A 22,337-nucleotide genomic window follows, 5' to 3' on the forward strand; every position below is an offset into this window, starting at 1 on the left:
ATTTTATAAATCCCTTTTTACATCAGCAGTTGTTAAAAGTGCTTATACAGATGCCCAGCCTAAAACCCCAATGAGCAAAAAATGCAGATGTGAAAGCACAGTGGCTATGAAAAACTCCCAAAAAAGGCATGAAGCTAGGAAGAAACCTAAAAAGGAACTTGGCTCTGAGGGGTGGCCAATCCTCTTCTGGCTGTGTCGGGTGGAGATTATTAGAATACATGGCCATTAAGGCCAGATTGTTTTACACTGACATTTAAACTTTCATGTGGGCAATTTGCTCAATTAGTCAGACAGTGTTTCTATGGTACATTGAGGCAGAATGTTCCATGTTTGTTTCCATTAGCATCCCCAGTCCCTGACTGCTGCACACCTATCAGCAGAGCAGTGACGAAATGAAAGGGCAACCGCCCTACTAGCTACTGTAGCAAGGTTGAATTCCCTCCTCCATGCTGAAAATGTCAGAAGAATCTTGTTTTTCCTAATTACTTTAACTTCAGGGTCGAACGAGGATTAACACAGTATTAACTTCTTATGGCTGCATCCCGCTACCGGGATCGATATGACAGCAGCCAGATAAAGTGCAGGGTGCCAAATAAAATAGAAAAATTAAAATTAAAATTCCTCAAACATACATGTGTCTTATATCATTTTAAAGTTATTCTTGTTGTTAATCCCACCAAAGTATCCGATTTCAAATATGCTTTTCAGCGAAAGCACTACAAACGATTATGTTAGGTCACCATCAAACCACAATAAACACAGACATTTTTCCAGCGAAAGATAGCAGTCAGAAAAAGCAGAAAGAGAGAAAATTAATCACTAACCTTTGATTATCTTCATCAGATGACACTCATATGACTTCATGTTACACAATACATGCATGTTTTGTTTGATAAACTTCATATTTATAACAAAAAAATCTGAGTTTACATTGGAACGTTACATTCACTAGTTCCAAAAACATCCAGTGATAGTGCATAGCCACATCGTTCAACAGAAATACTCATCATAAATGTAGACGATAATACAAGTTATACACATGGAATTATAGATATACCTCTCCTTAATGCAACCGCTGTGTCAGATTTCAAAAAAACTTTACGGAAAAAGCAAATCATGCAATAATCTGAGACGGAGCTCAGAACAATAGCCAAATTAGCCGCCATGTTGGACTCAACAGAAACCAGAAAATACATGATAAATGTTTCCTTACCTTTGATGAACTTCAAATAAACTTCAAATAATAAACAGATTACTTATTTACACAAGTTTTCTGACACTTTGCTATGAGACTTGAAATGAGCTCAGGTGCATCCTGTTGCCATTGATCATCCTTGATGTTTTCTACAACTTGATTGGAGTCCACCTGTGGTAAATTCAATTGATTGGACATGATTTGGAAAGGCACAAACCTGCCTATAGAAGGTCCCACAGTTGAGCAAAAATCAAACCAGGAGTTCGAAGGAATTGTCTGTAGAGCTCCGAGACAGGATTTTGTAGAGGCACAGATCTGGGGAAGGGTACCAAAACATTTCTGCACCATTGAAGGTCCCCTAGAAAAAATTGGCCTCTCTCATTCTTAAATGGAAGGAGTTTGCAACCACCAAGACTTTTCCTAGAGCTGGCCGCCCAGCCAAACTGAGCAATCGGTGGAGAAGGGCCTTGGTCAGGGAGGTGACTAAGAACCCGATCGTCACTCTGACAGAGCTCTAGAGTTCCTCTGTGGAGGTGGGAGAACCTTCCAGAAGGACAACCATCTCTCCAGCACTCTACCAATCAGGCCTTTATGGTAGAGTGGCCAGACAGAAGCCACTCCTCAGTGAAAGGCACATGACAGGCTGCTTGGAGTTTGCGAAAAGGCATCTAAAGACTCTCAGACCATGAGGAAGAATATTCTCTGATCTGATGAAACCAAGTCTGAACTCTTTGGCCTGAATGCCAATTGTCACAACTGGAGGAAACAAGGCAGCACTCATCACCTGGCAAAATACCATCCCTACGGTGAAGCATGGGGGTGGCAGCATCATGCTGTGGGGATGTTTTTCAGCGGCAGGGACTGGGAGACTAGTCAGGATTGAGGGAAAGATGAACGGAATAAAGTACAGAGATCCTTGATGAAAACCTGCTCGAGAGTACTCAGCACCTCAGACTGGGGTGAAGGTTCACCTTCCAACAGGACAACAACCCTAAGCACACAGCCAAGACAACTCTACTGTACACAATGCTACACATTTTCAAGTAGCACTAGTTTAAGGTGAACAACAACAAAGGCCTTTAGTCATAACTATTATGGAAAGTGTTTGATAAAATGTATAATGTACAGATAAGTAGATGGTGCTGCTACTCTACAGGAGAGTGTCTCTTAGCCCCATTTCTCTTAAATCACCCACTGAGACTTCAGGGCAGCGTACTGGCACACAATTCATACTGGATGGTAATTGACTTTGCTTGAGCTTGCATTTTTAAGATATAGTAAATATGTAGGCTTATGCAAGAGTGTGTTTAAGCTTGCAAGCATGTGTGTCCCTGTAAGAATATATGCCTGAGCGTGTGCGTGCATTGGTGTGAGTGTCTGAACTGGGTGAGTTGCATAACCAATCAAGCAGGCTTTGACAGTAAATGGCGGTTGGACAGTCCTCATCATTAGGACGATTAAAATCGTTCTGTGTTCACAACATTACATTGTGTTGGCCTGACCTGTGATCACTTAATGGGGCATTTGACTTTTCTTTCACTTTTGTTGCAAAAAAAGGGGTTTGTCTTTTGTTCTGTCCCCTTTTGTTTTACAGGCGCGCCCTGATTATGTTGATATCATGGGAGTGTAGAAACACATTTTCCCTGCATTGTTGAAGTAGGAGTTCCCTGGGACATAGAACACTCATGAAGGTCAGGTTCCTTCACAGGGATAGTCAGTTAATTCTTTACGAAAGCCCCATTTCAGAAAAACTCACTAGCCAAACAGAAGTACATTATCATAACAAATTAGAGGTCGACCGTTTATGATTTTTCAACGCCGATACCGATACCGATTTATTGGAGGACCAAAAAAGCCGATACCGATTAATCGGCTGATTTTATTTTTTATTTGTAGTAATGACAATTACAACAATACTGAATGAACACTTATTTTAACTTAATATAATACATCAATAAAATCAATTTAGCCTCAAATAAATAATGAAACATGTTCAATTTGGTTTAAATAATGCAAAAACAAGTGTTGGAGAAGAAAGTGAAAGTGCAATATGTGCCATGTAAAAAAGCTACGTTTAAGTTCCTTGCTCAGAACATGAGAACATATGAAAGCTGGTGGTTCCTTTTAACATGAGTCTTCAATATTCCCAGGTAAGAAGTTTTAGGTTGTAGTTATTATAGGAATTATAGGACTATTTCTCTCTATACCATTTGTATTTCATATACCTTTGACTATTGGAATGTTTTTATAGGCACTTTAGTATTGCCAGTGTAAGAGTATAGCTTCCGTCCCTCTCCTCGCCCCTACCTGGGCTCGAACCAGGAACACATCGACAACAGCCACCCTCGAAGCATCGTTACCCATCGCTCCACAAAAGCCGCGGCCCTTGCAGAGTAAGGGGAACAACTACTCCAAGTCTCAAAGCGAGTGACGTTTGAAACGCTATTTGCGCGCACCCCGCTAACTAGCTAGCCATTTCACATCGGTTACATCAGCCTAATCTCGGGAGTTGATAGGCTTGAAGTCATAAACAGCTCAATGCTTGAAGCATTGCGAAGAGCTGCTGGAAAAACGCACGAAAGTGCTGTTTGAATGAATGCTTACGAGCCTCCTGCTGCCTACCATCGCTCAGTCAGACTGCTCAATCATCATACTCCAAGATGGCATAGCAGTTCAGACGTCATTTGTCCTCGTATTGTCGTGTCCTGTATATATATATATATATATTTACACCTTTCTTCGCATATCTTTTATATATTTTATTATCCAAGAACTCAACTACAAAAGACTTTCCTGCAACCCGCCTCACCAATTACTAAAAAAAAAAGTATTATTTACCTCAAATCTGAAAATTCACAATTGAAGCTAGCCAGAAGCTAGCCAGAAGCTAGCCAGAAGCTAACCAGAAGCTAACCAGAAGCTAACCAGAAGCTAACCAGAAGCTAACCAGAAGCTAGCCAGAAGCTAACCAGAAGCTAGCCAGAAGCTAACCTGAAACTACCCAGAAGTTAGCCGGTTTACTGGCTAACGTTAGTATTTCAGCTACCCACGTTTTGTGGTCATCAGCTATTCCTTTAGCTCGATAATCTATCGGCACTTTTGTACAACGCGACTCAGACCATAACATACCGGACCTATTTTTCTCAATATCCCCGGATTTCAACCGCAAGCTCTGGACATTTACACCTTGATTTCGCAGCTAGCTAGCTGCAAACCGTGTGACTATTGGCTTACGTCGATCCCGGAGCAAACTTAAATTATTCCGGAGCTAGCCAGCTGAAGAGTTCCATCAGCCATTCCTGGGCTACAATCACCTATCCGGACCCGTTTTTTTTACTACAAATGCGGAGCCCCACCGGGCCTTCACGACTGACTACCGACGTTATCTGCCCGAGGGAGTTATCCAACTGGCACCTCCGTCGCGACGTTACCTGAACGCTCATCTGGGGCCCGCTAATCGTTAGCTGTCTTATCGGCTGCTATCTGAATAAGTATATCGGACAATTTTTATTGGGTCACTATATCTATTTTGCCAATTGGATTGATCCCCTCTACCACACGGAACCCCACTAATCTACCGACGGAAACGCACGAGGTGACTAAAAATAGACCTCCATCCTATGCTATCTTGCTACCGATAGCCAGCTGTCTGGATCGCCGTGACCCCAACCAACCTCTACTCACTGGACCCTTATGATCACTCGATTAAGCATGCCTCTCCTTAATGTAAATATGCCTTGTCCATTGCTGTTCTGGTTAGTGTTTATTGGCTTATTTCACTGTAGAGCCTCTAGCCCTGCTCACTATACCATATCCAACCTTTCAGTTCCACCACCCACATATGCGATGACATCACCTGGTTTCAATGATGTTTCTAGAGACAATATCTCTCTCATCATCACTCAATACCTAGGTTTACCTCCACTGTATTCACATCCTACCATACCTTTGTCTGTACATTATTCCTTGAAGCTATTTTATCGCCCCCAGAAACTTCCTTTTACTCTCTGTTCTAGACGTTCTAGACGACCAATTCTCATAGCTTTTAGCCGTACCCTTATCCTACTCCTCCTCTGTTCCTCTGGTGATGTAGAGGTGAATCCAGGCCCTGCAGTACCTAGCTCCACTCCTATTCCCCAGGCGCTCTCTTTTGATGACTTCTGTAACTGTAATAGCCTTGGTTTCATGCATGTTAACATTAGAAGCCTCCTCCCTAAGTTTGTTTTGTTCACTGCTTTAGCACACTCTGCCAACCCAGATGTTTTAGCCGTGTCTGAATCCTGGCTTAGGAAGACCACCAAAAATTCTGACATTTTCATCCCTAACTACAAGATTTTCAGACAAGATAGAACGGCCAAAGGGGGCGGTGTTGCAATCTACTCCAAAGACTGCCTGCAGAGTTCTGTTTTACTATCCAGGTCTGTTCCCAAACAATTTTGAACTTCTACTTTTAAAAATCCACCTCTCTAAAAACAAGTCTCTCACCGTTGCCGCCTGCTATAGACCACCCTCTGCCCCCAGCTGTGCTCTGGACACCATATGCGAACTGATTGCCCCCCATCTATCTTCAGAGCTCGTGCTGCTAGGCGACCTAAATTGGAACATGCTTAACACCCCAGCCATCCTACAATCTAAGCTTGATGCCCTCAATCTCACACAAATTATCAATGAACCTACCAGGTACCACCCCAATTCCGTAAACACGGGTACCCTCATAGATATCATCCTAACCAACTTGCCCTCCAAATACACCTCTGCTGTTTTCAACCAAGATCTCAGCAATCACTGCCTCATTGCCTGCATCCGTAATGGGTCAGCGGTCAAACGACCTCCACTCATCACTGTCAAACGCTCCCTGAAACACTTCAGCGAGCAGGCCTTTCTAATCAACCTGGCCGAGGTATCCTGGAAGGATATTGATCTCATCCCGTCAGTAGAGGATGCCTGGATATTTTTTTTAAATGCCTTCCTCACCATCTTGAATAAGCATGCCCCATTCAAGAAATTTAGAACCAGGAACAGATATAGCCCTTGGTTCTCTCCTGACCTGACTGACCTTAACCAACAGAAAAACATCCTATGGCGTTCTGCATTAGCATCGAACAGCCCCCGTGATATGCAACTTTTCAGGGAAGCTAGAAACCAATATACACAGGCAGTTAGAAAAGCCAAAGCTAGCTTTTTCAAGCAGAAATTTGCTTCCTGCAACACAAACTCAAAAAAGTTCTGGGACACTGTAAAGTCCATGGAGAATAAGAACACCTCCTCCCAGCTTCCAACTGCACTGAAGATAGGAAACACTGTCACCACCGACAAATCCACTATAATTGAGAATTTCAATAAGCATTTTTCTACGGCTGGCCATGCTTTCCACCTGGCTACCCCTACCCCGGTCAACAGCACTGCCCTCCCCTCTGCTACTCGCCCACGCCTTCCCCATTTCTCTTTCTCCCAAATACAGTCAGCTGATGTTCTGAAAGAGCTGCAAAATCTGGACCCTTACAAATCAGCTGGGCTAGATAATCTGGACCCTTTCTTTCTAAAACTATCTGCTGAAATTGTTGCCACCCCTATTACTAGCCTTTTCAACCTCTCTTTCGTGTCGTCTGAGATTCCCAAAGATTGGAAAGCAGCTGTGGTTATCCCCCTCTTCAAAGGGGGGAACACTCTTGACCCAAACAGCTACAGACCTATATCTATCCTACCCTGCCTTTCTAAGGTCTTCGAAAGCCAAGTCAACAAACAGATTACCGACCATTTCGAATCCCACCATACCTTCTCCGCTATGCAATCTGGTTTCAGAGCTGGTCATGGGTGCACCTCAGCCACGCTCAAGGTCATAAACGATATCTTAACCGCCATCGATAGGAAACAATACTGTGCAGCCGTATTCATTGACCTGGCCAAGGCTTTTGACTCTGTCAATCACCACATCCTCATCGGCAGACTCGACAGCCTTGGTTTCTCTAATGATTGCCTCGCCTGGTTCACCAACTACTTCTCTGATCGAGTTCAGTGTGTCAAATCGGAGGGTCTGTTGTCCGGACCTCTGGCAGTCTCTATGGGGGTGCCACAGGGTTCAATTCTTGGACCGACTCTCTTCTCTGTATACATCAATGATGTCACTCTTGCTGCTGGTGAGTCTCTGATCCACCTCTACGCAGACGACACTATTCTGTATACTTCTGGCCCTTCTTTTGACACTGTGTTAACAACCCTCCAGGCGAGCTTCAATGCCATACAACTCTCCTTCCGTGGCCTCCAACTGCTCTTAAATACAAGTAAAACTAAATGCATGCTCTTCAACCGATCGCTGCCTGCACCTGCCCGCCTGTCCAACATCACTACTCTGGACGGCTCTGACTTAGAATATGTGGACAACTACAAATACCTAGGTGTCTGGTTAGACTGTAAACTCTCCTTCCAGACTCACATCAAACATCTCCAATCCAAAGTTAAATCTAGAATTGGCTTCCTATTCCGCAACAAAGCATCCTTCACTCATGCTGCCAAACATACCCTTGTAAAACTGACCATCCTACCAATCCTCGACTTCGGTGATGTCATTTACAAAATAGCCTCCAAAACCCTACTCAATAAATTGGATGCAGTCTATCACAGTGCCATCCGTTTTGTCACCAAAGCCCCATATACTACCCACCACTGCGACCTGTACACTCTCGTTGGCTGGCCCTCGCTTCATACTCGTCGCCAAACCCACTGGCTCCAGGTCATCTACAAGACCCTGCTAGGTAAAGTCCCCCCTTATCTCAGCTCGCTGGTCACCATAGCAGCACCTACCTGTAGCACGCGCTCCAGCAGGTATATCTCTCTGGTCACCCCCAAAACCAATTCTTCCTTTGGCCGCCTCTCCTTCCAGTTCTCTGCTGCCATTGACTGGAACGAACTACAAAAATCTCTGAAACTGGAAACACTTATCTCCCTCACTAGCTTTAAGCACCAGCTGTCAGAGCAGCTCATAGATTACTGCACCTGTACATAGCCCATCTATAATTTAGCCCAAACAACTACCTATTTACCTACTGTATTTATTTTGCTCCTTTGCACCCCATTATTTTCTATCTCTACTTTGCACTTTCTTCCACTGCAAACCAACCATTCCAGTGTTTTTTTACTTGCTATATTGTATTTACTTCGCCACCATGGCCTTTTTTATATTTTTATTTATTTATATATATATTTTGTTTGCCTTCACCTCCCTTATCTCACCTCACTTGCTCACATTGTATATAGACTTATTTTTCACTGTATTATTGACTGTATGTTTGTTTTACTCCATGTGTAACTATGTGTTGTTGTATGTGTCGAACTGCTATGCTTTATCTTGGCCAGGTCGCAATTGTAAATGAGAACGTGTTCTCAATTTGCCTACCTGGTTAAATAAAGGTGAAATAAAATTTAAAAAAAAAATAAAAATCAAATATCAAATCATAGACTTAATTATAACATAATAACACACAGAAATACGAGCCTTTGGTCATTAATATGGTCGAATCCGGAAACTATAATTTCGAAAACAAAAAATTTTTTCTTTCAGTGAAATACGGAACCGTTACGTATTTTATCTAATGGGTGGCATCCATAAGTCTAAATATTCCTGTTACATTGCACAAGCTTCAATGTTATATCATAATTACGTAAAATTCTTGCAAATTAGTTCGCAACGAGCCAGACGGCCCAAACTGTTGCATATACCCTGACTCTGCGTACAATGAATGCAAGAGAAGTGACACAATTTCACCTGGTTAATATTGCCTGCTAACCTGGATTTCTTTTAGCTAAATATGCAGGTTTAAAATATATACTTCTGTGTATTGATTTTAAGAAAGGCATTGATGTTTATGGTTAGGTACAGTCGTGCAACGATTGTGCTTTTTTCGCAAATGCGCTTTTGTTAATTATCCCCCGTTTGGCGAAGTTGGCTGTCTTTGTTAGGAAGAAATAGTCTTCACACAGTCTGCAATGAGCTAGGCGGCCCAAACTGCTGCATATACCCTGACTCTGTTGCAAGAGAAGTGACACCATTTTTCCTAGTTAAAATAAATTCATCTTGGCAGGCAATATTAACTAAATATGCATGTTTAAAAATATATACTTGTGTATTGATTTTAAGAAAGGCATTGATGTTTATGGTTAGGTACACGTTGGAGCAACGACAGTCCTTTTTCGTGAATGCCACCGCATCGATTATATGCAACGCAGGACACGCTAGATAAACTAGTAATATCATCAGCCATGTGTAGTTAACTAGTCATTATGATTGATTGATTGTTTTTTATAAGATAAGTTTAATGCTAGCTAGCAACTTACCTTGGCTTCTTACTGCATTCGCGTAACAGGCAGGCTCCTCATGGAGTGCAATGTAATCAGGTGGTTAGAGCGTTGGACTAGTTAACCGTAAGGTTGCAAGATGGAATCCCCGAGCTGACAAGGTAAAAATCTGTCGTTCTGCCCCTGAACAAGGCAGTTAACCCACCGTTCCTAGGCCGTCATTGAAAATAAGAATGTGTTCTTAACTGACTTGCCTAGTTAAATAAAGGTGTAAAAAAAAAATCAATCGTTGTCCAAAAATATACCCATTTCCGATTGTTATGAAAATTTGAAATCGGTCGACCTCTATAACAAATGTCAAAGCAACACTTCGCCCAAATTTGTTTTGCCAGCTCTCTCACCCGACTTTAACACTGAAGTGGCATTTTGCAATGAGCGGAGATTGCCTTGGTTTCCCAAAAAAACAAAACAGAGGTGCTTGTTAAAGGCAAGGCATCACTTCCCCCATGTTCTTGTGGAGAGAAATCTCAACAGAATCCGAGGACAGTGTTGAATCACCATGCCATTCCTCACACCTACAAATCCCCCTTACAGCATGACGGCACCTAAATCAACTCTACAGAGTAAAGACCCAGGGCCATACAGTCACCACACAACCTGCCTCCCTGCTATTCTCTTTAATGACATTCACCATAGGAGGGGGGACTCAACCAGCATAGGAGGGGGGACACAACCAGCATCCAGGCCGGAACCACCCTGCCCAGGGAAACAAGTGACAAGCAAGAAAGAGACGGACGAGTGTATGTGGGATGTCTCTGGGCTCTCTCTCAGTAGAAGGGGGATAAACGGGATCTGGATGGAGGTAAAGAGCTCTCATCTCTCCTTCTCTGTTTTCCGGGGAAGAGGATTTTTTTTAAGGGATTGGAGGGAGACATAGAGGAAGACTTGACACCTGTGTCCCAATACAAGTACTTAGTTTTCACTACTGTGAGGAAGATGCTAAATAAACACTTCTCCTTCCCTGGACTGTAATGAAATCCAGAGCCTTGAGGGAAGTCAAATCCGCTATCTATCTATTGGTGATTTAGCCTGTCTGGGAGAGAAACCCGGGAAAGCTTTTCTTCCTCCCAGTAGGTCTGTGTGAGCGGACGGCTTTGACTTTATCAAGTTAACTTCCTTTGAAGGAAAGCAGAGGAGAGAGGAGAGTAAGACCAGCTGGCATCCCATCTGCTTTGGGCTGTCATCTACCCCGCTGCACCACAACTCTGCCAGTTATCTATCAGTCAGTCAGCCTACCTGTATACACTCTACAGTGTGGATTCCATTTGGGAAGACATGTTAAAATGACTATCCGAGATTCTTACTTTTAATTCACGCTTCGTTTTACCTACATAAGGACAAGTTATAAGATAATTAACTGCCTTAGTGGAGCATGTGAATAAACCTTTGATTGGGATCTGTCCCTGTTTGGGAGTGTTCAAAGGATCTACATTTGTTGTTCGAAGGATCTACATTTGTAACACGGAACCCAAACCGGCTGCGCGTGTGCGCTATCGTGCATAAATGTATTTTGCCCCCCAACACCAAACGCGATCACGACACGCAGGTTAAAATATCAAAACAAACTCTGAACCAATGACATTAATTTGGGGACAGGTCGAAAAGCATTGAACATGTATGGCAATTTAGCTAGTTAGCTTGCACTTTCTAGCTAACGTTAATTTGTCCTATTTAGCTAGCTTGCTGTTGCTAGCTAATTTGTCCTGGGATATAAACATTGAGTTGTTATTTTACCTGAAATGCACAAGGACCTCTACTCCGACAATTAATCCACACATAAAACGGCCAACCGAATCGTTTCTAGTCATCTCTCCTCCTTCCAGGCTTTTTCTTCGTTTAACTTATATGGTGATCGCATCTAAACTTTCATTGTATTACCATGACTACCGGCAAAACAGTTCGTCTTTCAATCACCCACGTGGGTATAACCAATGGGGAAATGGCACGTGGGTACCTGCTTCTATAAACCAATGAGGAGATGGGAGAGGCCGGACTTGCAGCGCGATCTGCGTCAGAAATAGGAATGAGTTCTATTTTAGCCCTTGGCGTCGCAGACGCGAGCAGTGTGGGTGCAATAATTGAATAACATGGATTTCTACATTTATTTTGCGACGCTCGCGCATGCGACGTGTCCGGTCTGGTCAGCATGTTTGTGTCATTGCATGGGATGTTTGGTCCTGAACTGTAACCCCAAGAGGCCATCCTCTTCTAACAGTGAAAGCATCAGTTACATTGAGTTCCGTTGTATTTCTATTCCTTCCACAGCCAGCAAGTTGAGAGGAGCACATTGTTAGAGCTGGCCTCTTTTTTTCTTCTTTTTTTTGTGGTGTTTCTTTTTGTCCATTGTGCATACAGAACATTGCAGTACCAGTCCCCAGTTCTGCTGAAGAATGGCTCGTTCACAACTTTGGAACAACTGATGAAAAAACAATTCCATTGTCCTCCTTCCCAGACAACAAAATAACCCAAGCAAGGTCAACAATAGAATACACTTCAAAGCAAAAACAATGCTCAAAACTGTTTAAATTGGCGCCTCCCTTGGATATATCACCACATAAAGCGATAATTATAAAGCACTGTCAGAGTAATGGCTCTGAAGTCAACGCTTTGAGGAGATGGCGGTCCCGGACCAAAAGCAACGATTGTTAGCATTGTGGGTCGACGGCAGGCCGCGCTGTCCAGAGCGTAGATTAATAGCTTGCCACTTTGAAACATCCGCAGGGTCGGGACTATTGGAGGAAGACTGTTCTGTTCTTTCCTCTCATCCACACAGTTGTGCCGCCAGGGAGTGTCAGACACACTCCCTCCCCTCTCCGCCATTATCTCACTTCAGTCTGAGAGGAAGAAAAGAGAATGAGCGCTAAAGTTTTACTAAAGAAAAGAGGAACACCTGGAGCTATTTGGTACACTTTCAAGTAGTGAGGAGATTGTTTCAGTTCAATTTGAGAGAAATGGCGTGATAGACCTCATCGGTCTAAGCTTTGCAAATGAGGAGTGTGATGAGGTTTTTAATTTCATTGGCTCGTTTCTCACAGGAAACCAATCTCTGTAGAAAAACTCATTAGCTGGCTTCCTTGGCATTCCTGATTTGGAGTAACCTTATTTTTTACCTGTTCCGAGTTATTTTGTTTATAGTGATTAGATGGAAGGCAATGTATAATTTATTATATTTATCCCATCCCCTCCCGCCTTCTCTCATTTTTCTTTTTCTCTCTCTCTTTCTATTTTGCCCTCCTCTCCAGGTAACAGTATACTCCACTCGGCAGCAGACAGTGTGACCAGCGCTGTACAGAAGGCCAGCCAGGCGCTGAACGAGCGAGGGGAGCGCTTAGGCAGGGCTGAGGAGAAAACAGGGGAGATGAAGAACAGTGCTGAGCAGTTCGCCGTCACTGCACACAAGGTGAAACATACACAACACACACACACACACACACACACACTACCGTTCAAAAGTTTGGGGTGTCTTAGAAATGTCCTTGTTTTTAAAAGATAGCACAAACACACGCCTCACAAGTCCTCAACTGGCAGCTTCATTAAATAGTACCCGCAGAACACAGTCAACAGTGAAGAAGCGACTCCGGGATGCTGGCCTTCTAGGCAAAGTTGCAAAGAAAAAGCCATATCTCAGACTTGCCAAAAAAATTAAAGATTAAGATGGGCAAAAGAACACAGACACTGGAGAGAGGAACTCTGCCTAGAAGGCCAACATCCCGGAATCGCCTCTTCACTGTTGACTTTGAGACTGGTGTTTTGCGGGTACTATTTAATGAAGCTGCCAGTTGAGGACTTGTGAGACGTCTGTTTCTCAAACTAGACACACTAATGTACTTGTCCTCTTGCTCAGTTGTGCACCGGGGCCTCCCACTCCTCTTTCTATTCTGCATAGAGCCAGTTTGCTCTGTTCTGTGAAGGGAGTAGTACACAGCGTTGTATTTCTCGCATGGAATAGCCTTAATTTCTCAGAACAATAATAGACTGATGAGTTTCGGGAAGAAAGTTATTTGTTTCTGGCCATTTTGAGCCTGTAATCGAACCCACAAATGCTGATTCTCCAATTCCTCATCTAGTCTAATGAAGGCCAGTTTTTTTGTTTCTTTAATGAGCACAACCGTTTTCAGCTGTGCTAACATAATTGCAAAAGGGTTTTCTAATGATCAATTAGCCTTTTAAAATGATAAACTTGGATTAACTAACACACCGTGCCATTGGAACACAGGAGTGATGGTTGCTGATAATGGGCCTCGGTACGCCTATGTAGATATTCTATTAAAAATCAGCTGTTTCCAGCTACGATAGTCGTTTACAACATTAACAATGTCTACACTGTTTTTCTGATCAATTTGATATTTTAATGGACAAAAAACGTGCTTTTCTTTATTTATGTATGTATGTATGTATGTATATTTATTTATATATATATATATATATATATGTGTATATATATATATATGTGTATATATATATATATATGTGTATATATATATATATATGTGTATATATATGTATGTATATATATATGTGTGTGTGTATATATAGTGTATGTGACACATATATATATATATATATATATATACACACATATATAGTCACGTGTCACATACACTATATATACAAAAGTATGTGGACACCCCTTCAAATGAGTGGATTTGGCTATTTCAGCCACACCCGTTGCTGACAGGTGTAAAACTCGCGCACACAGCCATGCAATCTCCATAGACAAACATTGGCAGTAGAATGGCCTTACTGAAGAGCTCAGTGACTTTCAATGTAGCATGTCATAGGATGCCACCTTTCCAACAAGTCAGTTCGTCAATGGTAGAGCTGCCCCGCCCGGTCAACTGTAAGTGCTGTATTGTGAAGTGGAAATGCCTAGGCGCAACACCGGCTCAGCAGCGAAGTGGTAGGCCACACAAGCTCACAGAATGGGACTGCCAAGTACTAAAGCGCATAAATATCGCCTGGTCTCGGTTGCAACACTCACGACAGAGTTTCAAACAGCCTCTGGAAGCAACGTCAGCACAATAACTTTTCATCGGGAGCTTCATGAAATGGGTTTCCATGACCGAGCAGTTGCACACAAGCCTAAGATCACCATGCACAATGCCAAGCGTCGGCTGGAGTGTCGTAAAGCTCACTGCCGTTGGACTCTGGAGCAGTGGAAACGCTTTGTCTGGAGTGATGAATTACGCTTCACTGCCTGACAGACTAATCTGGGTTTGGCGGATGCAAGGAGAGCACTACCTGCCCGAATGCATAGTGCCAACTGTAAAGTTTGGTGGAGGAGGAATAATGGTCTGGGGTTGTTTTTCATGGTTTGGGCTAGAGCCCTGACCTCAATCCCATCGAACACCTTTGGGATGAATTGGAACGCTGACTGCGAGCCAGGCCTTATCGCCCAACGTCAATGCCTGACTTCACTCATGCTCTTGTGGCTGAATGGAAGCAAGTCCTGGCAACAATGTTCCAATGTCTATTGGAAAGCCTTCCCAGAAGAGTGGAGCCTGTTATAGCAGCAAAGGAGGGACCAACTCCATATTAATCCCCATGATTTTTGTATGTGATATTCGACAAGCAGGTGTCCACATACTTGTGGCCATGTAGTGTATCATACCACATTACAAGGGCTAGAGGAGTTTTTCATAACCACATGAACTGAACAAAATAACCTTACTAGTATTACATGTTACCAGGGGTATAGGCTATACCACATAATGGTACTATGTAACCCACATTTCCCCATTGTCTTTGACTAACAATTCATCCCAAACTGATTTTCTGTCATTTTTTATTTCAATTTTACCTTTATTTAAACTCAGTTTGAGCTCTAAACTCAGCAAAAAGATCAAACGCTGTTCTCCATCCTCAGGTGATTCAGTCTAAGTGGTTAGTTTGTTGCTTCTGGCCGCCCAGCAGGGTGTTTCACTAGCTAGATGTTCTTGTTAGGAATCCCTCCTCTTCACATAGTTTATTCCTCCATCTATTCTCTCTATCCCAGCTATTCTCCATGGGCTTCTCTCATCCTCTCAATCCAACTGTATCCCTCACACAAGGAGAACTAATCAACCGCTGCTTAACCATACCATTATCATTAATATGGTTTTGCTGCAAAAACAGGAAATAAATTGTAAAGGAAATCATTTGTAATAATACGAATCGTGCCCCGCTTCTAACTCACGACTGTGATCAATTCCAATAACTTTTAAAGTAACTATAATTGTCTTTGACCCGGCTTCTTGCACCTCCTGTAGAAACAGGATCACCCAACTTTGGTGACCCACTGTTCCAGATAGAGCGCATGCGCTCTGGACCGGAACTGCAATTCATTTGTTTAAAACTGTTCACATCCTCCATCACATTCATTATGAACACACACATGAATAATACATGACAGTAATGGCGGTCTAATGGAAAACCCTTTGAAGAGACATGCCCCTTACTGTTAAAAAATGAAGACCCTGTGGTGTGAAACTAAAAGAAGACCACAGGAAAACTCTTTAACTCAGAGAATGGCCATACTGTATACAGTGCCTTCAGAAAGTATTCACACCCCTTTAATCTTTCCACATTTTGTTGTTAGATTGAGATTTTGTGTCACTGATCTACACACAATACCCGATAATGTCAGAGTGGAATTTATTTGTTGAACATTTAGGAAATTAATAAAAAAATTTAAGCTGACATTTCTCGAGTCAATACTGTAAGTATTCAACCCCTTTGTAATGGCAAGCCTAAATAAGTTCAGGAGTAGAAATGTGCTTAACAAATCACATAAGTTGCATGGACTCATTCCGTGTTCAATAATAGTGGTTAACATGATTTCTGAATGACTACCGCATCTCTTTACCCCATGCATACAATTATCTGTGAAGTCTCTTAATCCAGTATTGAATTTCAGGCGAAGATTAAACAAGGAAGTCTATGGGGGGGTTTTCAATGCCTCGCAAAGAAGGGCACCGATTGGTAATAAAATAAAAAAGCAAATGCTGAATATCCTTTTGAGCATGGGGAAGTTCCTAATTTCACTTTGGATGGTGTATCAATACACCCAGTCACTAAAATTATACAGGCGTCCTTCCTAACTCAGTTGCTGGAAAGAAAGGAAACTGCTCAGGGATTTCACCATGAGCCCAGTGGTGAATTTAAATCAGTTAGAGTTTAATGGTTGTGATATGAGTATATTGAGGATGGATCAGCAACATTGTAGTTACTCCACAATACTAACCTAATTGACAGAGTGAAAAGAAGGAAGCCTGTACAGAATAAAAATATTCCAAAACATGCATCCTGTTTGCAACAAGGCACTTAAGTAATACTGCCAAATATGTGGCAAGGATATTCACTTTTTGTCCTGAATACAAAATGTTATGTTTGGGTCAAGTCCAGCACATCACTGAGTACCACTCTGCATATCTGTTTTCCACTAGACACTTGGAGATTAATTTACCTTTTAGCAGAACAATAACCTAAAACACAAGGCCAAATCTACGCTGGAGTTGCTTACCAAGACAATGTTCCTGAGTGGCCTAGTTACAGATTTGACCTAAATCGGCTTGAAAATCTATGGCAAGACTTGAAAATGGCAGTCTAGCAATGATCAACAATCAACTTGACAGAGCTTGAAGAATTTTGAATGGAATAATGAGCAAATATAGTACAATCCAGGTGTGCAAAGACTTACCCAAAGACTCACAGCTGTAATTGCTGCCAATGGTGCTTCTACAAAGTATTGACTCAGGGGTGTGAATACTTATGTAAATTAGATATTTATGTATTTCATTTTCAATAAATGTGCAAACATTTCTAAAACATGTTTTCACTTTGTCATTATGGAGTATTGTGTGTAGATAGATGGGTGAGATTTTTATTTATTTTTTATCAATTATGAATTCAGGGTTTAACGCAACAAAATGTGGAATAAGTCAAGGGGTATGAATTCTTTCTGAAGGCACTAACTCCCCATACAGATAAGACACTCCATCCACTTCCACATTGAGCTCCAGCAATTAGATGCTTCATTTTGTGAACCATTTAACTAATTAGTTGTCTTGCAGTTTTAGTCTTGCACTCACTAAAGCATGTTTGTGGCCGTTTGTTAAAAGGTGCAACCCTATAATGTACGTGGATAACCACTGGTAGGAAGGTGATGTTAGCTAGCTACAGTAAATATATTCTGCAACATCTTCTCTGACTGGTCATAACGCTGAACAATATTTAGTTAATGTTTTGAAAGATGTATCTTTCCCCCTCTTTAGTTTTTGATGTTAAGTAAAAGTTGGGAACATCCTGTATCTGCCAACTGCGCTACTTTCCCCCCCTGTAATGCCATTGAACAAGACACCACGTCTCCCTCTTTCTACCTGTGATCCAGTATACTTTAGTTCAAGTTGAGAACATATGGTATCTTGTAGTGGACTCCATAAGTGTTAAGGTGACCTGTAGTGGGAAACAACACTGCAGATTCAGTCAGTCTGTCTCTGCAGTGTCTCCCACCTGCTGAGGCTCTGTGTGACATCAGTCCATTAGCGCCACTGTTGAGCTCTCATCATCCCCACAGAAGGAGCTATGGCCGTCTGTTCTGTGCTGCGGCTCTGCTGCCCCCACTTGTTAGCTCTGGAGATTTCACCCACCTCTATTTTGAAGTGTGTGTGTGTGTGTGTGTGTGTGTGTGTGTGTGTGTGTGTGTGTGTGTGTGTGTGTGTGTGTGTGTGTGTGTGTGTGTGTGTGTGTGTGTGTGTGTGTGTGTGTGTGATTTAGATTGGTGGCCCTGGCCTTTTCCTTAATGAGCCTCCAGCCATGCCCGCTGGAACTCTCTTTAATGAGATGAAGTCTGAGTGACCAGTCACTGCCTGATGAAAACACTGGGGCGTGGGCCGCTTACCAACCCCTGGGGAATAACACCACCCTAATAGCTATTATTCCTTTCTGCCTAGAAAATAGACCCTGCTTGTCCTTGTTCTACTACTCACGATGCCAAGCATGTTAGCCTCCACCAGGTGGGAAACAAAGTAGTATCAATGAGGTTCTTTTACTTGTATTTGTTGGTGGTCGGATTTTAATGTGCTAGCTAACTTTGGAATTTATTTTTGTTTTTGCAGTTTCCAGAAATTAATAGATTTTTAATCTTATTGTGTTTTGTTTCAATAATTTTTGGCAACCCCAAAGGGGGTGTTGAAGAAATGTTCACTTAAATTGCTTTCTCATTTCACTTAGTCACTGCATGATGTTTATATATCTCCACATGGCTGATGTGCTCTCGTTTTGTCCCTTCCCCTCTCTTTTTCCTCTCCACAGCTGGCCATGAAGCATAAGTGTTAAACTTTGGGGAGAGGGGTCCAGCAAGCGTGCCAGACGCCATAGGGCGGGTTTCAGATTGTATTATTTGTATTTCTTGTAACGAAGGTAACACCTATTTGTTTCTAACGAAGAAGATCTGATGACGAGGAGGTGGGAGGGAACACAGATGAGACAGTTGAGATCAAATGTTTCACGGCTAACTCTTCTTTATCTCCCTCCATTGCTCCCAAAGTACTCCTTGACCTTTACTGTGACAAACCATGGAAATGACTGACTATGGTCACTGCCCTCCCCACCCCAACACACACACACACACACACACACACACACACACACACACACACACACACACACACACACACACACACACACACACACACACACCACCACCGTCCAAAGCCCCCTAAAAGGAACAGGTCTTCAACTCCCTCAAAGAAGTGACTTTACATACTGTCCTGGAAGAGGAGAATTTAACTGCAGCAGAGTGTATGACATGACACATGCATATCATATGATGGCTTTTTTACTGTACTTAGTCAGCAATGTACACCCCAGTATGTGAACCTCAACTTGTCTAAAGGAGATGAGCTCTTCACTCTCTTTTGTCGTTTGACTATTTGGCATCATATTGTTTTGAAAAGCTCATTGGTGCATACATTCATTTCAGACATAGTATTAGCCAAATGTGTGGAGGACATTCATGTTGCTTCTAAAAACTACTGCTGCAAGCTTACATTTCAACCAATATGGTATGTTTTCCAATTTTAATGTTCTGTAAAACAGTCTGTGAACTATTCATTAAAGTGACCAAGGGTTCAGGTGCATGGTCTAACAAAATACACTTTCATTACAAAAGGTTGAATAAAACCCACACAGAAAAAACAAGTATTTAGTCTTCACTGTTGCTATTTCTTAAGTGTTATTGAAGCACTTGGTTGTATGGACGAGATCAGACGGTTTATTGTAAGGTAAGAGACTACAGTATCGTTGTAAATTAGCTAGTGTAACAAGCTTATAAGACTGTAATCAGATAATTCTACCACAATATACAATGTATTTGGTGTCGAATCATTCCTGTAAATATAATTTTGATTGTAACCCTTTCAACTCCAACCTTGGTCACATCTTGTACTTATAATTTAACTTGTGTTTATATAAAGTTTTTTGTTCTGATATGTAAAACAGCATATTGACACATCACTAGCAGCATTGTACAATATTGGTCTGCATTCACTGTGTAACCGTGGCTTCCTTACAAGCAATTTGAAGCAAGTAAACCACCCTCAGTGTGGATATGTCTTGTTTATTACGCTTATATTTTGGATTTGTCCAACCGTCACAATGCACTTGACAACCTTACCTTGCAGAGAGCACCGTTAAGTTCTTACTGAAATTCTAGTTGCCTCAAATTCTAATCCGCTTCATCCTTACATTTTGGATGTTCATTGTTTTAATAAAAAATATTGAAAGTAATTTGTCTGATGGTTATGAAATGTTTTTGTAACAATTGCAAGCTACTTAGTCAGTTTGTCTCCCCTCCATTGGTCAGTGAATAAGTCAGTGTCCTTTTACATGTCATATGTCTAGCTAAGGTCCAGAACAATCCAAGTGCAATGCTTCTATATCGGTGTTTTTAAACATACTGTTTCATAAGTACTTCAACAGCATGTAGTTTGACTTGAGCAGTCTGAATGTGTTTATGATAACACTCATGGTAACCCAAGGTCGATAACCAAAAGGAGAAGATCAAGTATGTTTTGTACCAGGTTTGAAAGAGGGGGTTGTTCCTTAAGATGTATGGTGCTTGTTGGAAGTGGATTGTGTGAGGAATACAGAAGGCCACAGTTCTGTATGTAGAATAGGCTAATGGAATGAAAAGGTAGTTATTATAGATGGTCTCAATACTAGGCACATCTAATACAGACTTATACCATTCTTTTCAATGAAACATCACAGACCAATGCTTTTTAGAGATTGAAGGTAACATTGAATTATTCCAAAACCTCTGTCTCGTTGTTTATATCAGATTACATACCATCTAAATAAACACAGTCTCAAGTCTGTCTTTAAATTGCTTTTTTGGATGTGAATTTTTGTAGTAAAAACTAGAAAAAATGATGGGAGGGGCATGTGTACTGAATAGGTCATTGAAGTTTGTGTATCACCCAGTTATCCACTACTGGCGTCTCTGTTGTAGAGCTAACATTCTTACCACAGTGACACAGCATGTGTGCTGGCTTCTATGTCCAAGTGTCTGTACTGAACAAAAATATAAATGCAACATGTAAAGTGTTGGTCCCATGTTTCATGAGCTGAAATAAGATCTAAGAAATGTTCCATACGCAAAAAAAGGCTTATTTCTCAGATTTTGTGCACACATTTGTTTACATCACTGTTAGTGAGCATTTATCATTTGCCAAGATAATCCATCCACCTCACAGGTGTGGCATGTCAAGAAGATGATTAAACAGCATGGTCATTAGACAGGTGCTTGGACAATAAAAGGCCACTCTAAATGTGCAGTTCGTCACACAACACAATGCTACAGATGTCTCAGGTTTTGAGGAAGCATGCAATTGGCTTGCTGACTGCAGGAATGTCCACCAGATAATTGAATGTTAATTTCTCTACCATAAGCCACCTCTAACTTTGTTTTAGAGAATTGGTCTGTCATTCCAACCGGCTTCACAACTGCAGACCACATGTAACCACGACCTCCACATCCGGCTTCTTCACCTGCGGGATCATCTGAGTACAGCCACCTGGACAGCTGGTGAAACTGAGGAGTATTTCTGTTTCTAATAAAGACCTTTTGCAGGGAAAAATTAATTGATTGGCTGGGCCTGGCTCCCAATTGGGTGCTCCCCTTCCCAGTCATGTGAAATCTATAGATTAGGGCCGAATAAATTTATTTCAGTCTATTGCTTTCTTTATATGGAGTCTTAGAAATTATTGCATGTGGCATTTATATTTTTGTTCAGTCTAGAAAGCCCCCTCAGCAGTTAGCCCCAAATGTTACTTCTATTAATTTCCCCCCTTTCAAGCTCTGCTGTACTTACTATGCCTTAGCTAGGTGGGACAACCACATATCAATCTTAAAAGTAATGCACTAACTGTAAGTCGCTCTCGATAAGAGAGTCTGCTAAATGACTGAAATGTAATACTCAGATTTTGGGCAAATATAATTAACATGTTTCTAGTGATGCTATTCAAATGAATTATCCATGTTATTCCACACACCACATCTGGAGAAGTAGTAATTAAATCTCTCAACAATAGAACAGCAATGCGGACGGAACGCTAATCCAGACTCCCAGATGAAGTCTTCAATTTGTGTGTCAGGCGCAAGCGAGCGGAATTGGATCTTCACAGCATCAAAATTATCCTCCCGTTCTCACCCACCCACTAATAGTGCTTTAAATCCAAAATGAATGATGCCGTCTTTTTGACAAGCAGGGGAGTGGGGTACGGTAATGATGTAGAAATACATGATATA

At 41.8% G+C, this 22,337-nt stretch overlaps 1 protein-coding gene across 1 annotated transcript in view; it reads left to right on the plus strand.

Moving 5' to 3' along the window:
- The window catches only part of LOC120023835 (syntaxin-binding protein 6-like), a 119,880-nt gene extending 101,018 nt beyond the window's left edge, over window positions 1–18,862 (plus strand). Inside the window, exons 4-5 of the mRNA XM_038967952.1 lie at window positions 12,790–12,947; window positions 18,839–18,862. Coding sequence (XP_038823880.1) covers window positions 12,790–12,947; window positions 18,839–18,862 — 182 coding nt within the window. The remainder of the gene's footprint in view (window positions 1–12,789; window positions 12,948–18,838) is intronic.
- The last annotated feature ends 3,475 nt before the right edge of the window (window positions 18,863–22,337 follow it).

The sequence above is a fragment of the Salvelinus namaycush genome, chromosome 28 (genome assembly GCF_016432855.1).
Source record: "Salvelinus namaycush isolate Seneca chromosome 28, SaNama_1.0, whole genome shotgun sequence".
Classification (NCBI taxonomy): Eukaryota; Metazoa; Chordata; class Actinopteri; order Salmoniformes; family Salmonidae; genus Salvelinus; species Salvelinus namaycush.